Source organism: Sorex araneus, chromosome 5 (genome assembly GCF_027595985.1).
Source record: "Sorex araneus isolate mSorAra2 chromosome 5, mSorAra2.pri, whole genome shotgun sequence".
NCBI classification, from domain to species: domain Eukaryota; kingdom Metazoa; phylum Chordata; class Mammalia; order Eulipotyphla; family Soricidae; genus Sorex; species Sorex araneus.
In genome coordinates, this window is record NC_073306.1 from 39961667 (window position 1) to 39983952 (window position 22286).

The following is a 22286-nucleotide window of genomic DNA, read 5'->3' on the forward strand; positions in this document are numbered from 1 at the left end:
CCCATCCCCCAGCATCTCTCTACCTTCTCAGTACACACACACAGAGCATCTTTTACCTTCTTAGTTTGTGTGTTCGTGCGTGTGCATGCGCGTGCGCACACACACACACACACACCCTCTCCTCCCATCCCAAGTTAAGTATGTTTCTCAGTCATATAGTCTCAGACGAGCCAACAATTATTTTTAAGGTCTCTCACACCAGATCTCTATGCCCTAATGTATTACTTAGCTATCTTTTCTGCTTGGGCAGGAAGAATTCAGAGCACCTGTTTAGCTTCACTGGAGGCTACCCGATGCTACGGTGTGCCAGGAGGCCCCTTGCTGAGCCTTCTTCGGGGGAACCTCTGTAATCCTCAAGCCAGCCGTGGGCTTGTATTTTGCAGATACAGAACAAGCAATTTGTTTGGTTTTGTTGGTTTGGGGGCCATATCCAGCCATGCTCGGGGCTTCCTCCTGGCTCTGGGTTCAGGGATCACTCCTGGTGAGGCTTGGGAGACCACATGGAGTGGTAGGGATTGAAAGCCAGCACCTTACCCACTGTGGCCAGTGTGATGGCATGCTGAACCAGGACTGGCTCTCCAAAGCCCCTGCAGGGTCGGGGGTGCCCAGCCTGAGCGTGTAGGGCAGGGCAGCCCTTCCACCTGACAGTGTCTGGGCTGGGCAGGGGGCCACGGGCACCCAGTCCCCTTCACACCCCAGTGTTCTGCAAAGCTCTCTCTACATCTTGAGTGACAGATGCAGCACTGTCTGACCTTATGGCTCTGCCCTCGTGGCCTGGTGGCAGTCTTCTCTGCTCTCTTTTGGGGGCTATGGCAGATCTGGACACAACACCTCAACCTTGTGTGGCGTACAGGACTGAGGACAGGCAGGACTGCTCTCACAGGGCCTGGTGCAGGATTTGCCCTCGGCAGACTCCCCCAGAAGACAGACCAGCCGAGCTCAGAAACTTGGTGCTTGCTTTGTTGTGACAGAGCTAGGAACATGTGCCCAAGAGAGGGGCTGCTGACAGGGACAGCTTGAATACTGACGCTGTCGGCCTAGCCTGACCCTGACCAGTCATCGCTACCAGCTGTTGCTGTCACTCACACATGTACACACACATCACACATTCATGTCTGCGCTTACACAGACTCACTCTCTCTCTCTTTCCCTTTCACACACACACACACACACACACATACACACACACACACACACGTTCGTGCGCGTGCACCCTCTCCTCCCATCCCAAGTTGAGCATGTTTCTCAGTCATACAGAGAAAATGTATGACTCACACACAGCAGAAAATGCAGGGAGCCCAGTGCTCAGCTCGCCCCTTCCACTCTGCCTTCACTGATTTGTTTACAGGGACCCCTGCAGCCCAGGATGAGGTTGAGAGCAGATGTGGGCACACCCAATGCCGCCCCTTTTTTTGGGGTGGGAGCTCACTGGCCCGTGCATGTGTGTGCACTCACACGCAGCTCCTGTGCATGGGGGTCCTGGCTCTGTCGGAAAAGCCCTTCTTCCCTGCAGGCGCCAGCTGCTCGGTCGTTGCAGGAGGCGGAGAGACTGGAAGGGCAGCCCCAGGCCTAGCTCTTTGCACCCATCTCCCTTTGGTGTTTTGTTTTGAGTCACTCCTGGCAATGCTCAGCGCTTACTCCTGGTTCTGTGCTCAGGGATCACTCCTGGAAGGCTCAGGGGGCCACATGGGATGCCGGGGCTCGAACCTCAGTCAGTCATGTGCAAGGCATGTACTATCTCTCCCTCCCCAGCACCCACCTCCTTTTGGAAGCTGGTGGCCTGACCGTCTTGTTATTTTGTTGTTTTTGTTTGGGAGCCACCCCCAACCGTGTTTGTGGCTTGCTCCTCATCCTGTGCGCAGAGCTCGCTGCTGGCACAGCTCGGGGCACCATATGGGGTGCCAAGGATCGATCCCCAGATTGGCTGCATGTAAGACAATGCCTTAACCCTTGTACTGTCTCTCCGGCCCCTGCCCAGCCTGTTGCATTGTGCCCTGCCATGCTTGACCCCAGCCGACCCTCCTGCCACCACGTGCCCCACACGTCCTCGGGCTAGCGGACCCTAACATGTCGCCCCTGGCCCGGCCTTTGTTGCCTCTCTGGGAGTTGGACTCACCTTGCCCAGCGGCTCTGGTGGGTGATGGCCTGTGAGCCCCAGGGACAGGGCAGGACAGGTGCCCTCTCCTGCTGGACCTGTGCCGTGTTCCCAAAATGGGGCCACACTAGGTACCCCTTGCTCTCAGGACCGAGGGCAGGACCCACTGCGTCTCTCCAGGCCTCCTTGCTGGGTCTCCCCATTGGGGAGTGCGGGTTCCACCGTGCCTGGTGCACACCAGGTCGGCTCAGGGACATTCTAAGGCAGGTCTAGCCGGACTTGAACCAGGGCCGGGACGTTCCAGGCAAATGGCTCCCTCGGCCAGACTGGGCCAGGGTGCCCTGAGCCTCAGCATCTCAGTCGCATTGTGAGGCCCACCCCCGGTGTTTGTGAGCCTTTGACAGATGGGCCTCTGGGGTGGGCACGTCTGCGGGGGCTGGGGGGCAATAGGGTCTCTGGATGTCTGCACACCACCACCACCACCACCACTGCCCCACCCTGGGCATGCAGCAGATTCGCGCTTCTAGGCCTGCCTGTGTGGTGGCATGAGGGGACACTCAGGAAGGGAAGCCGCCCGCTCACTCCCCTGCCACCCTCTCCCACCCTGCCCATCTGCCACCATCCTTCTGCCACCCCCCGCTTGGAGCAGGGCCCGTGCGCAGGGCGGGTGGGGTCAGGCTGAGCCCACTCATTGTCTGTGCTGCAGCTGCTCCGGCAAACTGTTGTCTAGACCGGGCCGTGCGTAGGAGCGCGGGCGGGCAGCGTCACGCAGCTGTGCCCACGCCTCCGGCTGCTCTCCAGGGACTTGGCTGCAGGAAGCAAAGAGCAGGGCCAGGAGGGGGGTGACCCACTCACTCCTGGGGCACTGTGGGGCAGGCCCTGGGGGGCAGTGGTGCCCAGGTGTTCTCTCTCTCTCTTTTTTTTTCCTTTAATTTTGGTCCACACCTGTCGATGGCAGGGGTTGCTCCTGGCTCTGCACTCAGGAATCACTCTTGGTGGTGCTTGGGGGAACATTATGGGATGCCAGGGATTGAACCCAGGTCAGCTGCATGCAAGGCAGGAGCCCTACCTGCTCTACCGTTCTGGACCCCGCCCGGGCTCTCTTTTCTCTCGTGAATTTGTTCTCTGATGCCATGATGCATATGGTGACACTCACGAAGTGTGGATCCTGCGGAGAATCCCTGTGGGAGCACCGAGGCAGGCTGCTCTCAGAGCGGGACTCCCCCTTCTCTGGGGCTGTTTGGCAACAGCAGCCCGCCTGCACGGGGCCCAGGGCCTCACACGTGGCAGTGCCAGGGCTTTTCCGCTGAGCCGCCTCCCTGCCCCAGAAGGTGACATTGAGATGGAGAAGGAGGCAGAGGCTAAGCCATTGCAGCCCGCTGCTGCCCAGCCTACGGAGCCTCCTCAGGGCAGGTCCTTCCCCCCTGCTTGTCTGTGATGGACGCTGGCTCTTCTCCCGCTCGGGCAGAAGTCAGCCCCCCACAGGCTCCACAGAGGCCCCCCAGGGCCAGCCCTGCGGACGGTTAGGCAGATTGTTCATGAGGTGCCTTTGTGAAGGCGGTGTGTGAGGGTGCCGGCCAGCCGCAGCCTGTCTTCCTGTCTCTGAGCAGGGGTAGCCCAGCTCCAGGACTGGCAGCAGAAGGAGAACAGGGGAAAGACAGATTACCTGACTACATGAAATGTGACCCTGTGGACCAGAGATAGAGTACAGCGGGTAAAGCGCTTACTTGGCATGCAGTGGGCCCCAGTTTGATCCTGACTGGACATGTGGATCCCTGAGCACCACCTGGCACAGAGCGAGGTGTGCCCCCCCAAAAAAAATTTTTTTTAACCTTGTGTAGGGATCTTGGCACACTGGTGGGGGGCATCGTGCAGCAGCAGCACAAATATAAAACGAGGCTATTGCCACGATTGTAAACATAAGGAACTGTTTGTGGGGACAGAGACAGCTCAGAGAACTGCACACGCTTTGCTTGCGGGGGGGCCTGTGTTCAGTCCCCAACATGGCATGGTCCCCCGGCCACCACCAGGAGCAAGCCCCTGAGCGCAGAGGCAGAGTAGCCCCTGAGTACTGCTGGATCTGACCCCCAAACAAAACATGTAACCTCTTTGGTTAGGGAAATGGTGCCTAAGGCTGGCACGTACGCCCGGCTGCGAAGAGCCGGCTTGGGTTCCTGACCCCAAGTGGTCCCGGGAGCAGCCCGTGGCCGTCTCAAACAGCAGCAGGCCAAGGAGGCCATGAGTGACTCCCAGAGCCCCAGCACTGCTTGGGAGACTGAAGAAGAAACAAATTTTAACTCAAAAAAGCTGGGGTGGGTGTGGGCCTGGGGCACTTGTACGACCTGTACTGTTGTTCTCCGTTCTGTTGTGCAGGGTGCTTGCCTTGCTCTCAGCCAACCTGGGGGTTCGATCCCCAGCATCCCATATGCTCCCCTGAGTGCCACCAGGAGTAATTTCCGAGCAGAGAGACAGGAGTAACCCCTAAGCACTGTTGGGTATGGCCACCCCCACCAAAAAAAAAAAAAAAAAAAAATCTAAGGAGTCAGGGATGTAGCTCAATGGTTAAGTTTCTGTTTTTCATGTCAAGGCCCTGAGGCTTTTTTTCCAGCATCAGTTTTTTTTTCTTTGCTTTTTGGGTCACACCCAGCAATGCTCAGGGGTGACTCCTGGCTCTGCACTCAGGAATTACTCCTGATGGTGCTCGGGGGACCCTATGAGATGCCGGAATTGAACCCAGGTTGGCCGCATGCAAGGCAAATGCCCTACCCGCTTTGCTGTCACTCTGGCCCCACCAGCATCATTTTGAAAACAGGAAAACATGAGGAAAAACAAAATTCTAGAGGAGCTTTTTTCTCCTAAATTTCTTTGTTTTGAGGGGAGGTTAGTAGGGGGGGCTATACCCAGCAGTGCTAAGGGGTTACTCCTGGCTCTGCACTCAGGGATCGCTCCTAGCAGTACTCGGGGAACCTTATGGGATGCCAGGGATAGAACCCTGGTTGGGCGCATGCAAGGCAAATAACCTACCTGCTGTACTATCACTCCAGCCCTGCTTTTTTTTTTTTTTTGGTTGGGGAAGGAAGCCAGGACCTCCTGTGTACAAGGCAGGTACTCAGTGAGCAATACCCTGACCCTAAAAATAGCTTCTAAATCAATTTAGCCAGAATATCAAATGTTCCTGATGATCAATAAGATCAATGCAAACACAGCAGTAAAAGTGGAAGAATAATATGAACTGGAAGTGTATAAGAGAAATGCTCAGGGCTGGAGAGATGGTATAGCCATCAGGATGCCTGGCTGGCAGGGACTGGCCTGGATTCGATCCTTGGCACCCCATACGGTCCTCTGAGTCCTGCCAGGAGTGATCCCTGAGCACTGCTGGATGTGACCAAAAAACCAGACTAGGGTCTGGAGCCATAGTACCACAGGTAAGATCATTTGCCTTGCACAGGGCCAGCCCGGGTTCGATCTCCCGCATTCCATATAGTCCCCCAAGCACTGCCAGGAGTGATTCCTGAGTTGTTGCAGAGCCAGGAGCACTGCTGGGTGTGGCCCCATTGAAAAAAAGAAAAACGTTGGGGCTGGAGAGATAGTCCAGGAGTAAGGCGTTTGCTTGCTTTCCTTGCAGCCAACCTGTGTTCAGTCCCCAGTACCCCCTGAGGTCCTCTGAGCCCCGCCAGGCATGATCCCTGAGCACTGCAAGGGGTCCCCAACAAAACCACACACACACACACACACACACACACACACACGAAAAGAAATTCTCCATGGGCTCGGATGATGGCTCAGAAGGCTGGAGCATGTGCTTTACATGTGGGAAGCCCCCTGCTGGGAGGGGCCTGGCACTGTGCTGAGGGCAGCTCCTGAACAAGGTCTTGTGCCAAAACCAGAGAGAAAAGGAGACGAACATGTAACTAGTGTAAGCAGCTGAAGCAGGATTGAGTCGTGATGTGCCATCCAGCGGACCATCCAGTAGACAGTTTCAGAACAGGACGAGTCGTGTGCAGGCTCTGGGTTCCGCTTGCCTGCTCTGCAGACAGCTGGGCTCCAGGTGGGTGCGGCCATAGGGTGCGCGCCCCTGGCCTCGGGAGCCGTGCGCTGTCCTGAGTCGGGCGCACCTTCTCTGAGGAGCCTGCAGGGCGCTGGGGAGAACGTTGTCACACAGGGGTGACAGTCGTGATGTTTTGGTTTGTTTTCACGGCTGTTTCTTGAGCTCTGTTCCCCAGGGAAGGGGCTCTGTGTGGTCTCAGAGCGGGGCCTGTCTCCGGGCATGCTCACTCTTACGCGCGTGCACCCACAGACCGCAGGCTGCGTTCCTCCTTACTCTCACCCTGCCCTGCCTCCTGGAGCACTGTAGCCCCCCACCCCCTGAAGCTGGGCACGGGTGTGCCCCTTCTTACCTGGGCCCCCGCCAGCCTCAGGGTCTGCAGCGCACACGGACCACCCGCCTCCGTGGCCTGCACATGCTGCTCCAAGTACTTCCTCTTGAGCCCCTCATTAATCCTGAGTGCAGGAGTGAAGAGCTGTAGTTCTGTTTGTCACCGGGAACCTGGGAGGCCCCTCCGGGAGGGGGAGGAGGTGGCGGCAGCGGTGGGAACGGCAGCGGCAGCTGTGTGACGCAGCCCCAAGCCAGAGACTTGCAGGCGAGTGGGGGGGGGGGCGGGGGAGCAGAGCGGAGGTTCTCGCTGCCTGCTCAGTCAGAGCAATCGTGTCTGTCTCCCAGAGCTGAGGATGAAGCGGAGAGCATCCGACAGAGGAGCTGGGGAGACGTCGGCCAGGGCGAAAGCTCTAGGAAGTGGAATTTCCGGAAATAATGCAAAGAGAGCTGGACCATTCATCCTGGGTAAGCCTCTGAGCAGCGGGGGGTGTGGGTGGGGGACAGCCCTCATGGAGGCCACACAGGGACGTGCCACCCACTTGGCACGCAGGCCCCGGCCTCCACCTCACCCCAACATGCAGCGGAGTCGGGGCAAGGAAGACTTTGCCAAGCTGTCAGTTTGGTTGAAGTCCTTAGCTCAGTCTCAGCTGAGAGGTGGGCTGTCCCTGTGCAGAGAGTCCTCCGAGTGCCCCATGATGTCACCACGGAAGCACTCTGCTGCACTGGAACAGAACCCGGTCCACCAGAGAAGGGTCCACAAGGCCTTCTCTGGCCTTTCTTGGAGGGGATGCTTCACAAAGTGCTCCAGCCTCTGCTGCATATGGAGCTGGCACAGAAATGCTGCGGGCTGGGGCGGCCCCTGGTCCAGGGGCATGCAGGGCCTCTGTGGCTGAGCAGCCCAGCTGGTCCAGATGTCCGTGCTCAGGCGCACAGGGGGGTGTGAGGACCCCACTTTCTCAGGGACACCAGAGTGACTGGACAGGCAAGTTGCTGCCCTCATGAAACTTAACATAAAGCAACAGTGGGAACCCCACATAAGCCCCCAGGGCATAAGGGCCCCGAAAAACGTCAGCAAGATGGTGTGTGTGAACATAGAGGGACCTAGGAACGCCAGAGAAAGAGTTTAGTGAGCAGAGTGCTTGCCTTACGTGCAGCTGACCCTAGTTTGAATCCCCAGGACCCCATATTTTGTCCCCAAGCCTCTCCAGGAATGTCCCTGAGCACCACCTGGTGTAGATCAAAAACAAATCAAAAGAAGAAGGGGCTTAGAATAGTAGAGACAGTGCAGGTCAGTGTGAGGACAAAACATCTGAACCGGCCCCAGATGGAGAGGGAAACTCAACAGCATTCGGGAAGGAACATTGTGTGCAGTGGCCCCGAGCTGGGGCAGGGCTTGAGGAGTCTGTCTGTCCATCTCTTTTGGTTTGGGGCCATACTCGGCTGTGCTCAGGGCCTGCTCCCGACGTTGCACTCAGGGATCAGTGCTGGAGGGGCTCTGGAAACCATACAGGATGCTGGGATTCAAACTAGGATCGGGCGAGTGTGAGGCAAGTGCTCTTCCTGCTCTATCGGCCCCAGCATCATAGGTCCGGAGCTAATAGCTCAGAGAAGATGGAGTGTGAGACCAGGGAACAAAGTCAGGAAAGCAAGGAAAGTCTCTGGACAAGTCTTTAGAGGTCAAAAAAAAGAAGAAGAAGTTTTGATTGTATATTATGAGCCTGGAGTCATGATAAGAGTTTTCAGCAGATCAGGTCATGTGGCATTTCTGGGAACTGAAGCAAGGTCTTGCACAGAACAAGAAGCTGCAAAGTTCTCTAGAACACAAAGGCTCCGGAAGCTGGGACTAGACGAGGCCAGCTGGGACCTGGGGAGAGTGTGGGCCAGACTCTGCAGGGGCAACCTGGTGAACACAGCGCTGGTTCCTTTTTTTTTTCCCTTTCTTTTTTTTTTTTGGGGGGGTCACATCCAGTGACCCACTGATGCTCAGGAATTAACTCCTGACTGCATTTAGGAATTAGTCCTGGTGGTGCTTGGGGGACCATATGGGATGCCGGGGATCGAACGTGGGTCGGCCACATGTAAGGCAAATGCCCCGTCCAGTGTAGGATCCACTGTGTAGGATCCACTGTAGCTCCAGGCCCAGTGCTAATATTTTGGAGCCTCACTCTGGAATTGCAAATTCAGAGGGTCCAGTTTGCAAATGAACATTCTTTAAACACCTGCTCTCCAGAGGGCCTTGCTCGTGCCCACTGTGGGAAGTTCCTCTGTGAGAATGGTGCCCATGGGAAAGCAGGGATGCCGCATGCAGACACACATCCCCTTCATTTATGTGTCTGTGTGTGTGTGTCTTTTTGGGTCATACCGGTGGTGCTGAGGGGATTTCTCCTGGCTCTGCACTCAGGAATTATTCCTAGCAGTGCTTGGGGACCATATGGAATGCCAGGGATCAAACCTGGGTTAGCCATGTGCAAGGCAGGTACCCAACTCGCTGTACTATCGCTCCAGGCCCCCACTCCATTTTTGAGGGATGAGTGGTGGCTGTGACCAAAGAAAAGGTCTTTCCAGAAGAGCTGGTGGTGCCATGCCACAAGACAGGGCTCCTGAGAAGTCAGCCAGGGAGAGGCCAGAGTTTGGACAACGGGCAAGGCGCTTGCCTTCGTCCATTGACCTCTGTCTGATCCCTGGCACCCCATAACGTCCCCTGAGCAGTCCCTGCGAGGCTCCACCCACCCCCTTTACCCATAACAGCAGGGAAGTAAGCTAGCGACTCTGTGCCGTAGGTCCCCGTCTGGGCAACTCTCCGGTGCCCAGCATTGTGCAGTGTTTGGCAAGGAAAGATGGCACAGATGACTTTTATCAGCTGAAGGTAAGTGAAGCACTGTGTTTGTGTGTGTGTGTGTGTGTGTGTGTGTGTGTTTGTGTGTGTGTGTGTGTGTGTGTGTGTGTGTGTGTGTGTGTGTGTGTGTGTGTGTGTGTGTGACGCAAAGGTCGTCCTCCAGCCCACTCCTCCCCCTCTCCACCTTCACACCCGCGCCTCCCGTGAAGCAGAGTAGCGCCGTTTCTTCCCGGGAAGCAATCAAGATCACACGGTCTCACTCTGAACAGGTCCCAATTTAAAGCGCTTTATCTGCGCATAAATTACCCGGGCCATCTCACCTCACCTCGCACGTGCCCGTGGGCGTGTGCACGCGGTGTCACAGGGTGGGGGGATGTGAGCCCCACTCCTCGAGTGCACTTCACGCAGTCAGGCCTTTCTTCATGTGTGTGCCTTCCTCAGATCCTGACCCTTGAGGAGAGGGGAGACCAGGGGATTGAAAGCCAAGAGGAGCGGCAAGGCAAGATGCTGCTGCACACCGAGTTCTCCCTGCTCTCCCTCCTGCACACGCAGGACGGTGTGGTCCACCACCACGGACTCTTCCAGGTGAGCGCAGGGTAAGCCCCAGCCGTTGGCTCCGCTGCTGGCCCTGTGAGCCGGCCACGGCGAGGCTTCCTGGGCGGGTGGGCTGGAGGTCAGGCTGGGGCCGGGCTCCCGCCAGAGCGATCGCAGGCTGGTGGGAACAACCACAGTTTATGCTTTTCCAAGAACTGAGGAAAGCAGGAAGTTCCTTAAAGACACAGGGACTCCTTCTTGTCATGCTGTCAGGAATTGGCGGGGCGGGCACTGGAAACTGGCCTCGTCGGGCCTCTTGAGGAACTCTGCTCAGCTCTGGTCCCAGGAGTCCCGGGCAGTGCCTGGCCTTCAGCAGCCTCCCTGGGCAAAAGGGAGGGTCACATCTATGGTGGTAAGGGTCAGGTTGATGGGGCTGGCGGCCACTGAGTCAGGCCCACAGAGTAACGGCAGGACCCCAAGCTGTGGACACACTGGAACATGGGAGGCAGATGGAGCCAGGGCACATCCAGCATTCGGGGCTCAATCCTGGACTCAGGTGGTGTGACCTCCTGGCAAGTTGCATGGGGCCCCTCAGCAGTGACTCCTCATCTGTGACATGGGGCGCCCACCTGAGGAATGAGGGTCCCACTCCCGGCTGGCTGTTCCATCTCCTGAGACGTTAGTGGAGCGTATCTTCACCATGTACATCCGTCCCTCCAAGCCCTTTGTTTGGAGTCCTCTTGGGCAACTCTGAAAATGTAGACTCTCCCTCAGACGAGAACGCAAGTGGCAGGTGATTGCCACTTCTCGGTGTTCTGTCTCTGCTGGCTTGTCAGAACTTCACCGGAGTCCCAAGGCCACGTGCCATCTCAGTTTTGGAAAAGGAACCTGAGTGATTAGCAGTGTTTCTAGAACTGTCCATGTTTCTGCCATTCGGCGGGAGGGAAGGAGAGGTGTGATCCTGAGTCTCAGGGGAAAAGGTGGGCACCGGCTCCCGGGGGTCCCAGAGGTGACAGCCCACATGAGGATAAAGGTCCTGAGTCGCATCTGCTCCTCGTCAGGGTTGAAATGCTCTTCAGTAAGGAAAATGGGTCCAGAACCTGCGGCTGGGGCACGGATGCTTCACACTGGATAGTCTTGTGACTTTTCCCAGCAGCCTGGGAGCAGTGGTCAGGGGCCGCACCTCCTGGAGGGGGAGCCAGGGGCCTGGAGAGGTTTGGAGCATCGCCGGGTCCTACAGCTCAAACCAGGCATTGCCAGAGCTTCCTTAACTGCTGGGCCACGGCAGCCCCAAGTCTCCCCTCCAGGTGAGAACAGGCTTCTTAGCACCCAGAGCACTTAGCTTCCACTGCCTTGGACATAGAAAGTGACGGTGGTTGTGGCTAGGCTCCCTGGAGTGGCCTGGATTCCTGTATGCTATGTGCCTGGCCTTTACAGCTCACCTGCAACAGAATTTTTTGTATTAGCATCAAAATATCAAGCCTCTTGGTGGATCTGGCCCTTGGTGTCCAGGAAACTGTACTGTGTGGTTCATGCCTTCACTGAGACCCCTCTGGAGCCCACCCATGGCTGGTTTGACTCAAGCTCTCTCCTCTGGGCTCCCAGCAGGTCCCCACAGCTCATCCCCACCCCCACCTTGTGCCTCCTAGGACCGCACTTGTGAAATTGTGGAGGACGCTGAGTCCGGCCGGATGGTTAAGAAGATGAAGAAGCGCATCTGCCTGGTTCTCGACTGCCTGTGTGCCCACGACTTCAGTGACAAGACAGCCGATCTGATCAACCTGCAGCACTACGTCATCAAGGAGAAGCGGCTCAGCGAGCGGGAGACGGTGGTCATCTTCTACGACGTGGTGCGCGTGGTGGAGGCCCTGCACCAGGTGAGCCGGCCCTGCCCAGGCGCCTTGCCACCCAGAGGCTGAGCTGGTGTCCGGGTTGGGAAGGGAGGGGCAGCCATGGGACAGTCAGGCTGCATCTGAGCTGGTGGGTGTCTCCGGGGAGTGGGGCGTCTGGTCCCCCAAGCTCCAGGTTAGAGTGGCCTGTGCCCAAGCAGGACAGGACAGGCTGCCGCACTCAGCCCGGAGGCTCCCGCCCCAGAACCTGGCAGCTCCCCGCGGCATGCACCCAGACGGATGGTGTTGGATGGGCAGGAGGGAGGGGGAACTGCAGTCCCTCCTGTCCCCTGCTCTGGGCCTGGGTCCTTAGTTCTGAGGAGGGTCCCCATCCGTCACCAGGGACAGCCCACGGGCCCTTTCCTGTCCTCACCCTCACAGTTCCAACAAGAAGGTTTTTGTTTTCCAGAAAAACATCGTGCACCGAGACCTGAAGCTCGGGAACATGGTGCTCAACAAGAGGTGAGTCTTGCTCCCGGTGCTCCTGCCACACAGCTGGGCGAGAGAGGCGCCTTTCTCTGCCTTTGCTGCCCAGGACCATGGCTCTCACTCAGGGTGGGGCTGTCGAGTGGGGTGTGTTGAAGTGCCACCCCGGCCCGTTCATCTGTGGCATCTTGCGGGCTGTGATGAGTGTGAACGTGGGACAGGCGAGGCCGTGTCCTGCCATGAGCTGGTCTTGGCAAGGGAGGAGCTCGGCAGACAGCTTCAGGCCAAGACACAGGTCAGGCTGTGTCCGCGGGCCCTGGGCAGGACACCAGTCAGGCTGTGCCCCTGGACCCAGCAAGTGAGCTGTCTCTGGTTTTGTAGGGGGCCTCTGGCAACTCCACTTTCACCCCTGTCCTCGGAGGGAGACAGCGAGGCCCTGCTTCAGGCTGTTGCCTGGTGCCTGGAGTGGTCAGGAAGGGCCTGCTCAGTGCCCACTTGCCCGCCCTGCTGCCCCTGAGCCGTGCCCTTGCTGTGCGGAGAGCTGTGGTGAGACAGCTCGACTCAGCAGATTTGGGGATCCCTGTGCTCCCTGGGGGCGGGAGGCCCCCCAGAGAGAAGCTGTCACGGGGCAGGCGGGCGCCGGGATCCGAGATGCCCGCTGGGCTTGCGACTGCGCCTCCGTCCCCCACACCCCTCGTGACCGCTGCTGTCTGCGGAGTGGCCGTGAGCAGATGCCCCGTCCTCAGGGCTGGACCGTGGGCCACAGCCAGGCACAGCAGCACCGCTTGGGGCTCCTGAAGGCCAGACCTGAGCCCATCGCTCTCGCAGCGCCTGTCTCCCCTCAGAGATCGCAGAGGGGGCTGTCCCGTGAACCTGCATGACAGGGCCAGGGTTGGGGGCCCCGGGGTGCCTGTGAGAAGGGCAGGAGGGCAGAGGCAGAGCAGGCCCTGCGGACAGCGGCTTCTACCCGGGACTCGAGCCAGTCACCGCCCCACTCGGCACTGAGGCTCCCTGAGCCCACTCAGCCCCCTTCCCCCCACATCCGGGGTTGCTGCGGGAACAGCCTCTTGCTCCTGCCCTCTAACCTCACAGGCGCTGGCCTCCGGTCCCACTTAGGGTCAGCTTCCGCTGTCTTTTCTCCAAGGCCTGCGGTTGGGGGATGGAGTCCAAAGGTCACACTCTCTGGGGAAGCCTGGAGCTGCCACAGCTCTGCGCATCTGGGGTGTGGATGTGTGTGCTTGGAGGTCCCATGTTGCAGTTGGCGGGGTTGTGTCTGCCTGTGTACATGTGCGTGTACATAGTGCGTGTGCGTGCTTGTGAGTGCACATGTGTGCACCTGTGTTCTCAGGCCGTGGCACCCCCTCAGACACCGTCTAGGCCATGCTTCTGTCACTCTGGTGCCTTTGAGAACAGACAGATTCTCACTGCCTGTCGCTTGAGTCTCAAAGCCCCTGTGAGGATAGGGGTGTGGTGCAGGCACCCACTCGGGTGGCCCAGAGCCTGCCCCCGGCCTCCTCCTCTCTCGGGGCAGGCGAGCGTCCAGCTGGGCACCCTGTGGCTGGCATTCACACCAGCTTGATGTCTGAAATCCCCTTCTGGGGTAATGTGAGGTTTGCAGTGGCCGCATTCTTCCTCCTTTCTCTTTGGGTAGCAAGTTGCAGACCAATTTCCTAGAAAAAGAGAAAAACACTACAGTGGCCCAGAGGCCATAGCTGACAAGTGACTCATGCTGCGGGCCGCTGACGCACAGCACTCGCCTGCCAGCCCTCGCCTCCTCCTGACAGCACCAGGCTAAGGTCTGGGACCCCCTTGCCCCCGGGATCTGGGTACCCACCCAGCAAATGAGCTGGGGGAGCAGGACAGGGGAGCATGGCCCAGCCTCCAGGGATCTGAGCACTGGACCTTGAGGCGGGTCTCCCGCAGGGAAGACTCCAGCCCTTCAGTGGCAGAGCAGTGCCTGCTGGCCGGCCAGGTGGTCTTGGCCCGTCCAGCCCCGCCTGCCTGGCCCCCTGCACGCAGGACCTTTTCTCACTGTGTGAGTCTCACCTGCCCCCTCCGAGATGGTCTCTTTCCCGGACACTCCCCTCTGGAGCGTCTGTGACTCACCCCGGGGAGACAGCGGACTCCGTGCCTCGCCAGGCACCGGCTGAGCGCTTTCCTTGGATTATCTGTTTTGTTAAACCCCACACAGTCCCAGGAGTTAGATGAGGAGATGGAGGCTTAGTAAGAGATAAAAGAGCCCGCCCCTGCCCACACCACCAGGGGATGGCGGGCGGAGCCAGACCAGGAACTTCCCTCCTCAGCCACCTCTTCTGGGCGTCTGCGGGAGGGACGCTTCCCCCTGCAGTGGCCGGCTGTGGCGGAGGAGAAAGCCCGAGCTGCTGCTCCTCGGGGATTTCCGGCCCGGGGGCTTGGTCTCTCCCACGGTCAGGCAGTGACCTGGGAGATTCAGAGCCAAGCAGGCCGAGTCTCTGCTCGCTAGTGGGCCTGGGCCGAGACCCTCTGCTACTCCCTTGGGCTCTGGCCACTCATGGCCGCTGGCCCAATTTCTGTGGCACACATAGGGCGGGCCTGCATGGTGAGCCAGAGTCAACGTTTCCCATTGGAATGCAGAGGACAGGCTGGCCTTTGTTTGGCCCCGGGCTGGTCCTGCCAGCAGAATTCCCCCAGGCTAGCTCAAAGGGCTCTCAGGCCCAGGGACGAGTCTGGAGCACGGCAGCTCTCAGCCCCAGGGTGGTCGGTGGGCCTCAGAGCCCCTGAGCCAGCCCTGCCCTCCCTGCCCTCCTCCCTCTCTGCTTGGGGGGTGCCCTGCGGGAAAGTTCCTCAGCCCTGTGTTCCCTGTGTGAGCCGAGAAGGGGTCTGAACCCAGAACAGCTGCCCTGTGATGGGGGCACTGAGAGGGGGCTCCAGTTCTCGGTGGGGCAGAGGCTCAGGTGTGAGGGAGGGGTCTGCAATGACAGAGCAGAACAGCAGGTCAGGGGCACTGGGCACCCATAAGTGTCCATCTCGGGACACTCCATGACCAGGTGACCTTCTGTGCCTGCGTGGCCTCGCGAGGCATGTCCCCTTGCAGCCTGCCCAGGTTGGGAGAAATGGCCCCTGGGCAGCCACCCCCACACCTCCCAACTCTGAGCTTAGCCCCACACTCACCCAGTGACGCTGATGACCAAAGAGGCCAGCTCAGGGGCGACAGTGGTGCCCGTGGGCAGCCCCGAGGCCCTGTGAGTTCCCTCTCACCCACCCAGTCCCGTGAGTTGGCCTCCCCTGCTGGGTCTTCTGGGAGCTGCTTTATCCCAGGCCCTCCTGGGGCAGTGCCAGGCAGCCCCTGAGACACCTGGTCAGAGGCACTCGGCTCCCAGCAGGTGGCACCCCCACGCTCCCTGCGGGAGGCAGCGAAAACAGGGGCGTGAGCCCCGGGTCAGCTGGGGTGCCCAGGGGTGCAGACTCACGGTCGCTCACTCTGGCCCTGTTCCCAGGACACACCGGATCACCATCACCAACTTCTGCCTGGGGAAGCACCTGGTAAGCGAGGGGGACCTGCTGAAGGACCAGAGGGGGAGCCCCGCCTACATCAGCCCCGACGTGCTCAGCGGTAAGTCCCTGCCAGGGTCCGTCCCCTCCCGTGGACGCCAGTGTCCTCTCTGAGGCGCTGCTGCCGGGACCAGCGGGGTTGGGCCTTGTTGGGGCCCCCGACCGAGCAGCGGCACCGTGGAGCGGGGCCAGCGGCACGGGCAGAGCTGCCGTCTGCGTTCAGCTCTGCCCCAACACTCCAGCGTGGAAGTGGGAGAGCCCTTTGAGCTCGCCTGGGGTGGGGCAGACCGGGGGAGCCTGCATAGACCCCAGCAGTGCCCGTCCAGCTCCCCCCACCGCCCCTTGAGATCAGCTGCGCGGGGCTTCCTGTGCGTGAGCTGGGAAAACGACCATGTGGAGGCGGCAGGTGGGCAGGCCCTGGGGGCCATGTGCTCACCCCTGCCTCTCCTCCAGAACCCTCCCGCCCCACGGCGCCCAGCACCCAGAGGAGGGATTGTGGTGTCTGAGGGGGCTGTGGGTGGGGCGGGGGTTGTACTAGTGTATAGTCAGGAGGGATTGGCCCTTGCCAGGACCCTAGCCCCAGGTGACAGTGGCTGGAGAGAGTTGGCACAGTCCACTCAGAACATGGCACAAGACTCCCCTGGGCCCCAGTTTACTCCTTGGAGAGGAGAGGGGGACCCGACTCCCCTCGAGGTGGAGACTGGGCGTCATGAGGGTTCCACCTCTCCATTCCCGCTCAGCTCTGGCAGGGGCCTCGAAGCAGGGGAGCACTCATCTGAGGCCGCCTGCAGGGACACCGCTGCCCAGGCGAGCAGGAGTGTCCCGGGGAGGACCCTGAGGCCAGGGGCTCCCTTTTCAGTCCTGCCGAGCTGGGAGTAGAGTCACAGGACGTGAGCTGACTCGGAACCGACCAGAACCCGGGAGAGCCGGCAGGAGTGTGGCCAGAGGGAGGGTCGGGGACCCGCGAGCTGAGTGCATGTCCCTGCACCCACAGGCCGGCCATACCGAGGCAAGCCGAGTGACATGTGGGCCCTGGGCGTGGTGCTCTTCACCATGCTTTACGGCCAGTTCCCCTTCTACGACAGCATCCCGCAGGAGCTCTTCCGCAAGATCAAGGCGGCCGAGTACACCATCCCCGAGTGAGTCCCACCCCGGGCGGGCGAGGGGGGAGGGAGCCTCCCGACCCGCCAGCCAGCCCCTCTGAACCCTCCTCTGCCCGCAGGGACGGGCGGGTTTCGGAGAACACCGTGTGTCTCATCCGCAAACTGCTGGTCCTCGACCCCCAGCAGCGGCTCGCCGCCACCGACGTCCTGGAGGCCCTCAGTGCCATCATCGCCTCGTGGTGAGTGGGCAGGCCTGTCCCCTGTCCAGGGCGGCAGAGCTCCAGGGTTTCTGGGAGGGTGGAACACAGGCTTGACCGTTTCCTGCACATTGGAGGATGCCAGTTGTGGGCTGGCACAGCCGGAGTGACCAGAGCCTGCAAGGACGGCAGCGTCTGCCTCTAGGAGACAGTCCGAGCTCGGAAAGGGGGTCCCGCGCACGGGGAAGGCACAGAGCTGGGCGCTGCCCGCCAAGCCTGGGGCGGTGGTCAGCTGGCCTCCCTGGGCCAGGCTGACGGGTGCGCCCCCGCAGGCAGTCCCTGTCGTCCCTGAGCGGGCCTCTGCAAGTGGTGCCTGACATCGACGACCAGCTGAGCGGCGCAGACAGCGCGCAGGAGGTGAGTGCGGGGACACGCGCCCTGGCAGGCAGGACTGGGGCAGCGTCCGAGAGAGGGCTGTGGGGGGCCCAGGGCCGCCTCCCCTGCCCGGTCTGGCTCTGCACGTGCCAGTCTCTCACAGTCATGCTTCTAGGCCTCTGCTTCCAGATGACTCATTTCTCCCCGTTTCCTCCCTTCACAACTCCTCCCTGGGCTGGAGAAAGTGCCGGGCCCTGCGAGGGAGGCCAGCGACCTGGGTGCCAGGTAGCCACAGAGTGGTGTGAGGTGCCACGCCTGGCTGCAGGCCCGCGTCCTGGTTCTCGTGCCAGAAGGAGGAATCTGGTCAAACAGTTTCTTCTAGGCACCATGTTGGAGGTGAAGGAGTTCCACGTCCCCCAGTTCTGAGCTCTGCCCGGGGCTGCACGTGCCACCATGCCCTGGCCCCTTGAGGAGCTCAGCGTGGGCCGAGCACTGAGAGAGGGTCGCCCAGGGGCTGAGCTCAGCCTCTGGATACCTGGTGTGCCTTGGAGCCACTCGGGGGTTCCTGTCCCCTTCCCAGGGAAGCTGGGCACCCAGCTCGGAGCTCTGGGGAGCCGACACACCCTCCCAGGCTGCTGGCGGGGGGTGAGGGGGGCATAGCGGGGTCCAGAGTAACAGCAGGGCCTTGGGCTCCCCGACCGGCGCCCACAAGCTCCTCTGTCGCCCCCGCCCGCAGGCGAAGGTCACGGAGGAGTGTTCCCAGTACGAGTTCGAGAACTACATGCGGCAGCAGCTGCTGCTGGCCGAGGAGAAGAGCTCGGTCCACGAGGCCCGGAGCTGGGTGCCCAAGCGGCAGTTTGGCAGCGTGCCCCCCGTGCGACGGCTGGGCCACGACGCGCAGCCCATGAACCCTTTGGACGCAGCCATACTGGCACAGCGCTACCTGCGGAAATAGCGGCCTCGGGCAGGGACCCGCACGCCCACACCCCGCTGACTGTGGGCACCAGTGTGAGTGCCCAGCGCCCCCGGCTGCAGCCGGCCCAGGCAGGGACAGCCCAGGGCACACATGGCTCAGCAGAGGTACCACCAAGCTACCTTTTGGAACGATTGCTTGATTGTTTGGTTTTTTTAATCTGAGAAGCCTAGAAAACTAATCTGCTTTTAATCATGACGTTTTAATCTACCTCTGTCTCCCTAACCATGCTGTCTCTGGACTGAGGGAGAGGGGGCAGGAGCTCGCCCACCCACCCAGCTCCACCTCCCCCCGCCCCCGGCACTGCCCCTGGACGTGCTGGCTGCCGGCTCGCCCCACAGACGCCCACCGGGGCTCACCCTGGCCCCTCCCACAGTCTGTTTTGGTCCCCAGGTCCCTTGGTCCACGCTTTGGAAACCTTCACCTCATCTTAAGTGGAATTCAGATATATTTATTTTTGTATTGAAACCAACTTCTTTCCCATCTCCAGGTTGCTCGGCCATGGCCACTCCCCCCCGCCTCTCCCTCCCCACCCACGATGGCCTCTCCTCACCCCAGGCTCATAGAAGCCCCTTCTTGCCGGCCCCCTGCCCAGACCCAGGTCCCCATCTACCCCCCTGGTGGTGGCCGGTTCTCTCTCCCTCTCAGCAGTCCTCTGCAGGCTGTGCGGGCGCCCGGAACGCCCCTCCCCCTCCCCCACGGCCTCAAAATAGGTGTTTCTCTCCTGGGGACCCCCAACAGGGTCCTTCATGAGATGGGGGCACAGGGGAGAACTGGGGGGGCCACGCCTGGTTTGAGAACAGCCCCGCTGCCCTTTTTTGAGCCGAGATTTTTGAAGTGGATGCCCGTCTTGCCAGAAAGGCTGTTCTCACCAGGACCCTCTCACAACACACACTCTCCCCGCCCCGGGGCCACACGCCCCCTCTAGGCGGCCCTTCCCAGCTGTCCCTGCTCCCCAGTGTGGGGGGGCAGCAGGGCCCCCATGCCCTGTCAGGGTGAGCTGCCTCCTCCCCAAAAGCTGACTCACTGTGAGCGACTTGGGCAAGTTCCCAAACCTCCTTGTGCCTCAGTTTCCCCATTTGGAAAAAATGGGGCCACCTCTTGCCAGCAGTAGCAGGGCCGCCCACGCCCCCCCATCCCATACCCCCACCCCCCAGCATGTGGGCGCCTCATGCCTCTGCCTCAGTGGGTCTGTGGGAGCCCGCTGGCCCCCAGCACTTCTCCCCCACCCTGAATCCCCAGCTCGGCCCCGCCAGCCGCCGAGAGCCAGGGCCCTGTGCTGGGGGCTGGGGCTGCCTCTTTTCTATATTTATTTCAAAAAAGGAGCGCGCTTAGCCTCCCGGCCTCTGACCGACCCAGAGGCCCCTGCCAGGCCAAGCCCCGGCGCCCACAGCCTGCCCAGACCCGGGGCCAGCTTACCCCGGGGGGTCACTTTCCTCCTTCTCAAAGCAATACCCTCCAGCCTGCAGAGGCCTGTCGGACCCTCCCTTCCCAGGTCAGCTCATGTGTCTGAATCACGTTTCCGCAGAGCGAAGGAGAGGAGGTGGGGGCTGCCCCCCGCCCCCCACATCACACGCTGAGAGATGTCCTATTGTAAAGAAAACAAAACGGAAAAAGTCACAAAAAGTTTGTATAAAGACATATTTTTGTACTACATGGGGACTCTTCCTGCATGTCAGCAATAAAACTTCCTGCTCTGGAGCCACTGGACCCTGTATGGTCACTGTTCTTTCCCGCGCCCCGTCTGTGTCCTGGCTGCCCACCCTGCCCATCCCACAGCGCCAGGCTCGGCCCCAGAAAGCCCTGCACCCCGGAACTCAGTGTTGGCCAGGCCCCTCACCAGACGCTCCACAGCAAGAGTGTCCCAGCGAGTGTGCACGCGAGTGTTGGCCCCCTCACTGGCTGAGGACTGCTGGGGACGGCCCGTGCACCCACAGGGCCGCGCAGGGCAGCTGAGGTGAGTGCGGAGAAGCCGGGCTGCCTCTTCCTGCTCCACCTCCTCCCCTCCCCTCCACCGCCATCCGAGAGGTTTCCTTCCTTCCTTTCCTCTTTCCTTCCTCCCTTTGCCTAAATTTAGACATAGACAGAGCTCCGTGCAGTGAGGGCAGACTTGTCGAGGTGGGCCAAGCCTGCCACAGTGCATGGGAGACCCACTCTTGTCCCAGAACCTGCACACAGACCCTGGTCACAGAAGGAACAGAGGCCTGGGAGCTGGAGAAATAGTACAGCAGGTAGGGTATTTGCCTTGCAGGTAGCCAACCCAAGTTCTTGGCATCCCACATATTCCCCCGAGCAACACCAGGAGTAATTCCTGAGTGCAGAGCCAGGAAAGGAATAACCCCTGAGCACTGCCAGGTGTGAACTGAAAACTAAAAAAACAAACAAGGAACAGAGGAGGTGACCAGTTCTCTGACAGTTCTTTCTAGGGGCCCCTGTGCCCCTTGTCCAGCCCTCCCCACACAGATCCACAGCTCCCCAGCAGCCACAAGACCACTCCTGGCTCTGTCCACACTGTGCCTGTTTGACCCGCCCATACCTCAGCTGTCACTGAAGGTGCCATTGCTCCAGCCCTCGAGTCCTCTGCCTGCTCCTGCTTGGCCAGAGCTCCACGTGCAGCCTCGGGCCCGTCCCCAACCCCTCAGCCTCAGGGGGATTGGAGTCCCCCAGACCCCACCTTCAGTACAGCACTTGCCCAGACGTGGGGCAGCAGCTCCGGGGGCAGGGACCTCGTTTGCGAGTCTTGGCACCTGTGGCTGAGCATTGCGTGGCGGGTGCCCCAGAGCTGTAGGCTCGTGCATCCAAACCTCTCACGTCACATCAGGCCTGTGTGCCAGGGGTGAGGCGGGCGAGGGGCTGAGGTCATCACTGTGGATCCTGGGTGTGGCCCTGTGGAGGACACAGACTTCAGGGTGTCACTGTGGGGACAGATACCACCGGGCTCTTCCTGAGCCTGAACGTGCAGGAAGGAAGATGCCAGAAAGGAGGGTGCGGCTGGCAGCCTCCTATGTCCAAGCCCAAGAGTCACACAAGACACGAGGTTCCCGTGGGCTATAGTCCTTTCCTGATCCCCGGTGACCTCCAGGGCGGGCTCCAGAAGCCAGGCCGGAGCTTCGGAGCCGTCCAGCATCCGGAGCGGGAAAGGCGTCTCATGGCTGGCTGCTCGGGTGCCAAGCCAAGACAGCTTCCACTTCTCGCCACGCCCTCTTCCCCCGCCCCCCACGGCCAAGTCCATTGAGCAGCTGGGCACACTGACTTCTACCCTTCCACTCACTCCTACTTTCCCCTCACCCACTCCCCTGCTTTCCCTACACTCTCCCAACCACGTGGAGCCACATGGCAACCAGAGTGAGCTTTGAAAAGTCATGTTTGGGGCTGGAGCAATAGCACAGCGGGTAGGGCGTTTGCCTTGCATGAGGCCAACGCAGGTTTGATTCTTAGCATCCCATATGGTCCCCTGAGCACCGCCAGGAGTAATTCCTGAGTGCAGAGCCAGGAGTAACCCCTGTGCATGACCAGGTGTGACCCAAAAAGGAAAGAAAGAAAGGAAGAAAAGAAAGAAGAAAGAAAGAAAGAAAGAAAGAAAGAAAGAAAGAAAGAAAGAAAGAAAGAAAGAAAGAAAGAAAGAAAGAAAGAAAGAAAGAAAGAAAGAAAGAAAGAAAGAAAGAAAGAAAGAGGGGCCGGAGCGATAGCACAGCGGGTAGGGCGTTTGCCTTGCACGCGGCCGACCCGGGTTCGATCCTTGGCATCCCATATGGTCCCCCAAGCACCACCAGGAGTAATTCCTGAGTGCAAAGCCAGGAGTAACCCCTGAGCATCGCTGGGTGTGACCCAAAAAGAAAAAAAAGAAACAAAGAAAGAAAGAAAGAAAAAGAAAGAAAGAGAGGAAGAAAAGAAAGAGAAAGAAAGAAAAGAAAGAGAAAGAAAGAAAGAAAGAAAGAAAGAAAGAAAGAAA

General features: G+C 59.9%; 1 protein-coding gene across 1 annotated transcript in view; it reads left to right on the forward strand.

The window, feature by feature from the left end:
• STK40 (serine/threonine kinase 40) overlaps positions 1–20035 on the forward strand; it is a 33361-nt gene extending 13326 nt beyond the window's left edge. The window contains exons 2-11 of the mRNA XM_055139379.1: positions 6816–6935; positions 9251–9336; positions 9748–9891; positions 11490–11717; positions 12139–12191; positions 15632–15747; positions 16681–16825; positions 16909–17028; positions 17319–17403; positions 18098–20035. Coding sequence (XP_054995354.1) covers positions 6824–6935; positions 9251–9336; positions 9748–9891; positions 11490–11717; positions 12139–12191; positions 15632–15747; positions 16681–16825; positions 16909–17028; positions 17319–17403; positions 18098–18316 — 1308 coding nt within the window. The 5' untranslated portion in view covers positions 6816–6823 and the 3' untranslated portion in view covers positions 18317–20035. The remainder of the gene's footprint in view (positions 1–6815; positions 6936–9250; positions 9337–9747; positions 9892–11489; positions 11718–12138; positions 12192–15631; positions 15748–16680; positions 16826–16908; positions 17029–17318; positions 17404–18097) is intronic.
• The last annotated feature ends 2251 nt before the right edge of the window (positions 20036–22286 follow it).